Here is a 9,476-nt window from a genome sequence, read left to right as displayed (position 1 = left end):
CTTTTCTTGAGTTCTTATAATAGTGGTCTCATACAATATTTGTCCTTTTGTGACTGACTAATTTCACTTAGCATAATGCCTTCCAGATTCCTCCATGTTATGAGATGTTTCACAGATTCATTGTTGTTTTTTATTGTTGTGTAGTGTTCCATTGTGTGAATATACCATACATTGTTTATCTATTTGTCCATTGATGGGTACCTAGGTTGTTTCCATCTTTTTGCTATTGTGAACAGTGGTGCAGTGAACTTGGGTATGCGTATATCTATTCGTGCGACCGCTCTTATTTCTCTAGGATATATTCCATGGAGCGGGATTGCTGGATCATCCCTTTCTCCATCTTAAAAAGCTAGTGGTACATACCTTCATATGTATGACCCTGACTTTTTGCCTCTCTTTTCTAATTAATCTACCTCTTTTAAGGACCTTTGTGATGCCATTGGGCCTACCTGTATAATCCAGTAGAATCCCCATCTCAAGGCCAGCTGATTAGCAGCCTGACTTTCATCTGCAGCCTTACTTGCCTTTGCCATGTAACATGCTCACGGGTTCTGGGAATTAAGATGAAAACATTTTTGGGGTTCGTTATTCTGCCTACTACACTGACTTTTAACTTTCATTGTAAGATACAGTCAAGTCATTTTACCAAAAGCCTGACCGTTAAAAAGTATCCCCAAATCATGACAATTTGTACATTTTACTAATTTAAATGGGTAATTTACCAACTCTGTTTGGTTAGTCATAAAGACTGGAGAGAGAAACTTTAAATTGTTGACAAGGCATTTAAACCAATAAAGGGAGGAAATGCAGTGCAAGGGGAGTCCATTTGTTGGATTGGATCAGCACACTCAATTCCCATCTAGGTCCTTAGGAATAAATCCATCTCTTAGTCAGTTCTGTTACAAATTCTGGTTCTATAATTTTGAATCGGGCAGAAGTAAGTAGCTCTTGGTTCCTCTTGCTACCTAGTTTCCTGCTGATATGAACACCCCTTCCAGCAGCACAGCAGCAGAGCATCATTCCTTAGAGGTGTTCCAGAGCTGGGTACAAGAGGGAAGGAACATCCAGCTCAGGGTGGGCTGATTTGAGGTTAAACCTGCCTCTGCCCTAGGAAGCATGTGATCTTGGATACGTGGGTTATCTTTGCTAAGCCTCAGCTCCCTCATCTTTATGAATAGGGGGAGATAAAGCATTTGACCTCCAAGTATAATGATAATTCTAAGCAACTGTAAATCTAGTGAGAGCCTGTGTGTTGAGGACACCTAGGTGGACTCTATGGTGGGTGAGAACTGCTCTTTAAAATTGCTTTATGTTTTGTTCAGATGTTCTTAACTGATCTCAGTAAGGGACGCTTAGACATCATTGAAAAACAGCTTCAAGAGATACTCAGAATCCTATCCAGAAGCCACTTCTAACCTGTCAGTCTGTTTGATTCTCCTAGGCTGGACTTATGGAAGAGACAGTATCTATTAGCTTGGAATGTTGCATTGCTATGCGTTTGGCATTTTTCTCTGAAAAATGACACATAAAACTAAAGCATTTTAACTGTTCAACTGATCTTCATATGGCTAGTGCCATGGTATATTGTAGTGGAAAAGAAAAAGTTCCTTCCATTATGCTGTTTATTTCTTAAAAGGAAAATGTTTTATATGTGTAAAGGAAACCAATAGAATGATCTTATGGGTATGAGTTATTGCTATTTAATTTCTTACTAAAATATACCATCTGTGTTTTGCAGATGTTGATGAATGTGAGAAAAACCCTTGTGCTGGTGGAGAGTGTATTAACAACCAGGGCTCGTACACCTGCCAGTGCCGGGCTGGCTATCAGAGCACGCTCACCCGGACCGAGTGCCGAGGTATGATGCTAGCGGAGAACATGGGCATGTATGCCCAATGAGGGGTTTACTTCTGAGAAGTTCAGTGGGCTTTAAGTAACCTTTGCCCAGAAGAGGCTAATAGGGTTCCATTACTTTTTGTGCTTAATTCCTGATACTGTCACCCAAAGGACAGTGTTATAAAATCTGACAAACATCCTGATCATTTAAAAAGATGTTCCGGTGCCTGTGGGAATGTCTTATTTTCACTACTATTTTGCAACGTCACTATTTCCTGTCAATTTTTAATCTGGAACCAGGAATGGGACTATCCTTTGTTGGCACAGTAATGTAGAAAAGTTCCAGGTGAAATTATATGCAGTTAGCTTCTTAATGGGAAGGTCTACAGGATAAAGTAGTAGCCCATGTCCTTGTTGCTTGTTAATGTGGTCAGCAGCAATATGGCCTGGCAGCTGGTTGGAGATACAGATGCTCAGGCCCCACCTCAGACCTAGTGAATCAGAATCAGCATTTTAACAGGATCCCCCTGCAATGAACCACATGCATGTTAAAATTTGAGAAGCACTGCTATAAATGTCCCTTCTCAAAAATTTCCTTCCAGGTTTGTTTCATAATTAATGTATTAAACCACCCAATATGCCTTTTACTAAATGATTTTTATGTACTAAGTTCCTGGGACACAAATAAGAAGATGTACTCCATACCCTCAGAGAACTCAAATATCTGTATCTATAGTTATAAATTTGGCACAAGATGAACTGTATTGTTAATCTAGCAAAGCCAGAGAAAAGCAAGTAAGCAAGCTCTCTGTTAAAATTAAAGACGGGAAAGGCAGGAAGGTTTGTATCACTTAAAAGATTGGTAGCCATTAAGGAAAGTAAAGGTTTTTTTTTTTTTTGTTTGTTTGTTTGTTTTTGCCTGTGTTTGCAAACACTCTTCATGTCAACTGAAAATGTATAGAAGTTTTTATCTGTATCAGTGAATTGATTGGTGAAAAGTCAGAGATTGTTTGCACTGGTGTATTTTAGTACATTTAGAAAATGGCAATTTTGAGCAGAAAAAACTGAAGCATGGCATTTCAACCTGCTAATATTTCTATTTATGACCTACTTACTGAATTATAAATATGGTTTGAATATTTAACTGAGTTTAGAACCTTTTTAATATTATATCTGCTGTTTAAAATAATTAGCAAGTACAAACAGTATACTAGACATCTTGCAGTAGCAGAGAATAAAATGAAATCAACCTCTGGAGACGGCTCTATTAAATAAGCAAATAGAAGAGATTATTGGAGAGCATGCAGCTGGGTTAAGGGCCAACCAGTGCAAATGCGTGTTGTTGTCATTATCTGAGATTGAGTTTACTAGACACCGAGGATTTCCTGTAAGCCCCAAGCACTGTCTTCGTTAAGAGCTGTTGTTAGTTGCCAGTGAGTTGATGCCAACTCATGGAGGCCCCATGTATTCAGAGTAGAACTGCTCCATTGGGTTTTCAAGGCTGTGACCTTTTGGAAGCAAATTGCCAGGCCTGTCTTCCGAGGTGCCTCTGAGTGGGTTCGAACCACCAACCTTTTGGCTAGCAGTCAAGTGCTTAATTCAGGGACTCCCTTTAAGAGCTAGCGTTAAGGTGATCCTGAATATAAGAAGTTGATGACATGTTCACATGCCATAGAATGATCAAAAAGGCTTTGTACCTAGCTGAGATGAAGTACATGAGGGCTGAACAGAAGGTGACAGAAGAGAGAGACAGAAACACAGTAGAGGAGTACTTTGAATGACAAGCTTTTGATTTGTCTTATAAGGCAGAGAGGAGCCCAGTGGTATTTTGAAATTGATGAGGAGACAAAAAGCTGATCTCTTTATCCCATTTATTTTATCTTTGGGCTTCAAAAGATTATAGAATCCTGAATAAAAGTCTGCACAAGAATATGTGGCTTTTGCTATTCTTTGGAGTATGGAGCAAGTCAGATTTAAGCAAGGATTAAGAAATAAATGGGCGAGAAAAAGATCACAGGCTGTTGACACAAAGATGAGACAGAAGAAGACCCCAGACTACCTCAGCCAGCTAGTCCAGTGATTCGTGTGGAAACCGCCGGATCTGCCCAGAGAGGAAGTGCGTCTGAGGATCAACTACAAGACATCTTGTAGACGCAGGGTAGACAGTCAGAATAACTGATGTGCTGTGCATGCAAATTCTTATCATCCAGAGGGTATTCAGGGTGTTTATACTCAGGCAGATGTGGCCTCAACTCTGGGTAGATAGGTTCACTTCCACCCAACTCTACACAGTTTCCTGGTTTCTCTCTTCTGGGGAAAAAAATCCACCTTATGAAAGATAAACCAGAGAAGTAATTGTGTACTGTGTACACAAGGCAGTTTGTATTCCATCTTCTTTGATGTTTATCCAGGTTTGTAGCCTAGCAACGGAGGGAAACATAGATGATCCAGGGTACCAGGTTGTCCACTTTGAATTGCTTGTTAATCCTTAAATGAGAGAGCAGATACAGTTTACTCAAGTTATTGTCATTTTTAACACTTCCATATCAACCTCTGTTATTTACTTTGGCATAATATTAAACACAATAGAAAAAAAAGGGGGGATGCCTCCACAGTACAATACTTTACTTGGAAGGAAGAATATTCATAAAGTTATAAAAGAGACAAAGAATAAGACTATTCTTGGGCGAGAATTGCCATAAGGAAAGTAAACATTTCAGAGGCATGTGATTGATGGTTTTCAAACAAAATTAAACAGTCTTTTAAAAACAACATTTCTGTTTTTCTGTAGTTCTGATATCATTAGCTATAAGATCTGCCTTTTTAGTCATTTGTTGAAAGATACCAGCCAAAACTCAATATAAATAATGATATATACTGACTCATGAAATTAGGTTCACAAGTAGTGAAAAAGAATCTATTTTGCTTAGCACATTGAGATTCAAAGTATCTCGTTAGAAGTTAGAGTTAGACTGAAGACTACCATATAGCTTTTTTTTTTTTCTGTCATTTGTCTTTCAAACTGTAAGTAGTAATTCTAAATAGCACATTATTTGCTACCAAATTTATATTGAATAATATTACTTAGTAAATAAAACCTGAGGCTAAGATCATGAGTTTAAACGTGGAGAGAGGGAGAAGTAAAATATTTTGAATCCCCTAAATAAAGCTATTTCTTTCTTTTTACCTTTGATTTTAGACATTGATGAATGTTTACAGAATGGCCGGATCTGCAATAATGGACGGTGCATCAACACAGACGGTAGTTTCCATTGTGTGTGTAATGCAGGCTTTCACGTTACACGAGATGGGAAGAACTGTGAAGGTAATAACAGCATAATAATGTTATTCCCCCATCATCCATTGTGCTTTCAAGATCAGGAGACTTTAACAAGATCAAGCCAGATACTGTGTGAAAGGTCAGAGTATTAAACGTGTTTCACATATTATGTGGCAGCCAAGCCTAATTTTCCATAATATTCATGTTCCTAGTAAGTTGCCTTTGCTTCAGATTTGTGTGAGTCAAACAACATTTTAAATACACTAGAAGAGCTTGACATTTAAAGGCATCTGGTGGTAAGAAAGGATTCAGTACTAATAGAAGGATTCAGTAAAATTGCAGGATACAAGATCAACATACAAAAATCAGTTGGATTCCTCTATACCAACAAAGAGAACTTTGAAAGGAAATCAGAAAAATAATGCCATTTACACTAGTCCTCCAAAAGATAAAATTACTTAGGAATAAATCTAACCAGGGATGTAAAAGACCTATACAAAGAAAACTACAAAACACTACTGCAAGAAACCAAGAGACCTACATAAATAGAAAAACATACCGTGTTCATGGATAGGAAGACTTAACATTGTGAAAATGTCAATACTACCCAAAGCTATCTATAGCTATAATGTATTTCCAATCCAAATTCCAACAGCATTCTATGATGAGATGGAAAAACTAATCACCAACTTTATATGGAAAGGAAAGAGGCCCCAGGTAAGTAAAGCATTATTGAAGAGAACAAAGTAGGAGGCCTCACCCTACCTGATCTCAGAACCTTCTGTATAGCCACGGTAGTCAGAACAGCCTGGTACTGGTACAATGAGAGACACATAGACGATTGAAACAGAATTGAGAACCCAGACGTGAATCCATCCGCCTATGGACAGCTGATCTTCGACAAAGGGCCAAAGTCCATTAAATGGGGAAGAGATAGTCTCTTTAACAAATGGTGATGGCAGAACTGGATGTCTATCTGTAGAAAAATGAAACAGGAGCCATACTCACATCATACACAAAAACTAACTCAAAATTGATCAAAGACCTAAATATAAAACCTGAAACGATAAAGACCATGGAAGAAAAAGTTGGGACAATGCTAGGGGCCCTAATATATAGTATAAATAGAATACCAGACATAACTAAAAATGCACAAGTATCAGAAGATGAACGAGATAACTGGGACCTCCTAAACACATGCTCATCAAAAAATTAAAAATGCTCATCAAAAGATTTCTCCAAAATAGAAAAAAAAGAGAACGTACAGACTGGGAAAAGAAATTTAACTATGACATATCTGACAAGGGTCTAATCTCTAAAATTTATAGAAAACTTTAACACCTCAACAACAAAAAGACAAACAGTCCAATTAAAAAATGGGCAAAGAATATGAACAGACATTTCACCAAAGAAGACATTCAGGCAGCTAACAGACACATGAGGAAATGCTTGCGATCATTAGCCAAGGAGCGTCCGTTGGATTCGAACTTCTGAGCTTTTGGTTAGCAGCCATAGCACTTAACCACTATGCCACCAGAGTTGCCCATTAGCCATCAGAGAGGTGTAAATCAAAACTACAATGAGATACCATCTCACCCTGACAATAATGACACTTAATTTAAAAAAAAAAACAAAACAGAAAATAACAAATGTTGGCAAGGTTGTGGGGAGATTGGAACTCTTATACACTGCTGTGGGGAATGTAAAATGGTACAACCACTGTGAAAACAGTATGGCACTTCCTTAAAAAGCTAGAAGTAGAAATACCATGTGATCCAGCAATCCCTCCCCTAGGTATATACCCTAAAGAAATAAGAGCCATGACATGAATAGACATATGCACACCCATGTTCATTGCAGCATTATTCACAATACCAAAAAGATGGAAATAACCTAAGTGTCCATCAATGGATAAATGGATAAACTGTGGTGCATACACACAATGGAATACTATGTACGCAACAATACAGAATAACGACAAGTCCGCGAAACGTCTCACAACATGAATGAATTTGGAGGACATTATGCTGAGTGAAATAAGTCAGTCACAAAAAGACAAATGTTTTGTGAGACCACTATTATAAAAAAGCAAGAAAAGGTTTACACAGAGGAAAAAAAATTATTTGATGGTTACCAGGGATGGGAGGGGGACAAAGGGAAAATTACTACCTAGATAGAAAACGCGTGTTAATATTGGTGAAAGGAAAAGCAATATACAATATGGCAGAAGTCAGCACAGCATGACCAAGGCAAAGGGAGGCACTGAGAGGAACACAAGAATAATGGGCAACTACAGTAATTACTATAACGTAGACAATCCTGCAACAATAGTATTAGGTATGCTAAAGAGGAGTGGGAGGGTGTAAGGGAGCACACCCACCTGCAGATAGAGGTTCGGTTGTGGATATTTCTACATACATAATTGTAGGTGCTGCATGTATATTAATATAGACAATCAAGCACACAAGGGGCACAATCATAGAAACTTCTTAGCCATAACCAAACACCTCACGGGATGAAGTTCCTAGACTCAAAGGCAAAGGACCCATAGACTCAGAGAACATGTATGTTAATTGGCACAACATAGTTCATAAAGACAATATCCGCATCCTACTTTGATGAGTAGCGTCTGGGGTCTTAAAAGCTTGCAAGCGGCCATCTAAGGTACAGCTATTGGTCTCTTCCTGTCTGGAGCAAAGCAGAGTGAAAAAAACCAAAGATTCAAGGGAGCAGTTAGTCCAAAGGCCTGATGGACCACATGAACCACAGCTTTTAAGACCCCAAGAGCAGAAGAAGTAGATGGTGCTCAGCTACCACTACCGACTGCTCTGGCTGAGATCACAACAGAAGGTCCTGGACAGAATGGGAGAAAAATGAAGAACAAAAAATTAAATTTACAGAAACAACCAGACTTACTGGTCTGACAGAGACTAGAGGAACCTCCAAGACTATGGCCCTAAGACACCCTTCTGACCCGGAACTGAAGTCATTCCAGACCACGTTTCAGCCAAACAATAGACAGGCCCATAAAATAAACAATAATGCCCAGGAGGAACATGTTCCTTAGAGCAATCAATTATACAAGATCAAAAGGACAACATTTGCCCAAAAGCAAAGATGAGAAGACTGGAAGGAGTCGAAAATTCCGACAAAAGGAAGCAGGGAACCCAGGGCTGAAATGGGGAGAGTGCTGACACATTGTGGGGAATTCAGCCAATGTCATGGAACACTATGTACAAAGTATTGAATGGGAAACTAAGTTGCTCTGTAAACTTTCATCTAAAGCACAATTAAAAAATTAAAAAAAAACGGTATCTGGTGATCAAATCTTTGTAACTTTAATAATTATCTCCTAATTTTATAGGATCAGAATTCGAACATTTTTTAAAAAATAGAAGACACCTAAACCCATATATTCTTTAGTCATTTGTAATCTTTTTGTTTAAAGTGCCTGTCCAATAATAAAAGTTCTACTAATCAGTATGTGAAAATGTAAAATTTGTTTGAGCAAAGCATTGACTGAGAGAGAGCCTTTTGTATTGCCTCTTGAATTAATCACCTCATTTTGAATTGGGCTGCTTTAGACATTTTGTCTTTTTCCCTTGCCATTTTTTTCCTGAATAGAAAATATGAACATTACTGATGAGCTTTTACCTTGTGGACCTTTAGCAAAAATTGAAGAATGCTCCTTATCATGTTTCCCAACATCTTTGGGAAAGATCCCAAGAATCTATTCATACATTAAAAGAATTTCAGAATAGTTCTTAGAAACATTTTTGGCATAATATTATCTTGGTGATTCAATTCAAAGAATTAATGCCAAAATTCCCGGTTGGGAAAGAATCCTGTTTAAAAAAAAAATCATAAATTATTTTGGTCTGACTAAAGCTTGTAAGTGAAAACATACCATGTCTAGAAGAGCAAGTGCCTCTCAAGACAGCCTTAATATTAAATAAAATAACATGTTGATGAATTTAAAGGAATAGCTCTGTGATCAAGACATCCTAGAGGTTGCTGGTGTGGCTATAATCCATAGTCAAGTCTTGCATTTAAAATACCCAATTTTTCCTACCTTATTTAATATTGCCTTGAACTACAAGCCGTACTCTGGTTTCTACTTTTTAAAGAATCAGGATGTAGCCTAAATACATTTGAAATTCTCTTAACCTTAGTTTTGATTTTGTTGTCATTTTCCATGTGTTAGAAGTAATATGAATCTGTGAACTATGTATGCACATCAGGCTGTTAAAACACTTTACAGTTTGTAAACTGCTGTCCCTAAAAAGGGCCCTGGTAGCTTCTGTTAAGCCAAATTACACACACACACACACACACACACACACACACACACACACACACA

At 37.9% G+C, this 9,476-nt stretch overlaps 1 protein-coding gene across 1 annotated transcript in view; it reads left to right on the top strand.

The window, feature by feature from the left end:
• Positions 1 to 9,476, top strand: part of FBN1 (fibrillin 1) — a 275,284-nt gene that overhangs the window by 164,431 nt on the left and 101,377 nt on the right. The window contains exons 13-14 of the mRNA XM_004386296.2: positions 1,739 to 1,858; positions 5,036 to 5,161. Coding sequence (XP_004386353.1) covers positions 1,739 to 1,858; positions 5,036 to 5,161 — 246 coding nt within the window. The remainder of the gene's footprint in view (positions 1 to 1,738; positions 1,859 to 5,035; positions 5,162 to 9,476) is intronic.

This window comes from Trichechus manatus, unplaced genomic scaffold (genome assembly GCF_000243295.1).
Source record: "Trichechus manatus latirostris isolate Lorelei unplaced genomic scaffold, TriManLat1.0 scaffold00161, whole genome shotgun sequence".
NCBI classification, from domain to species: domain Eukaryota; kingdom Metazoa; phylum Chordata; class Mammalia; order Sirenia; family Trichechidae; genus Trichechus; species Trichechus manatus.
This window is presented reverse-complemented; position numbering and strand designations above follow the sequence as displayed.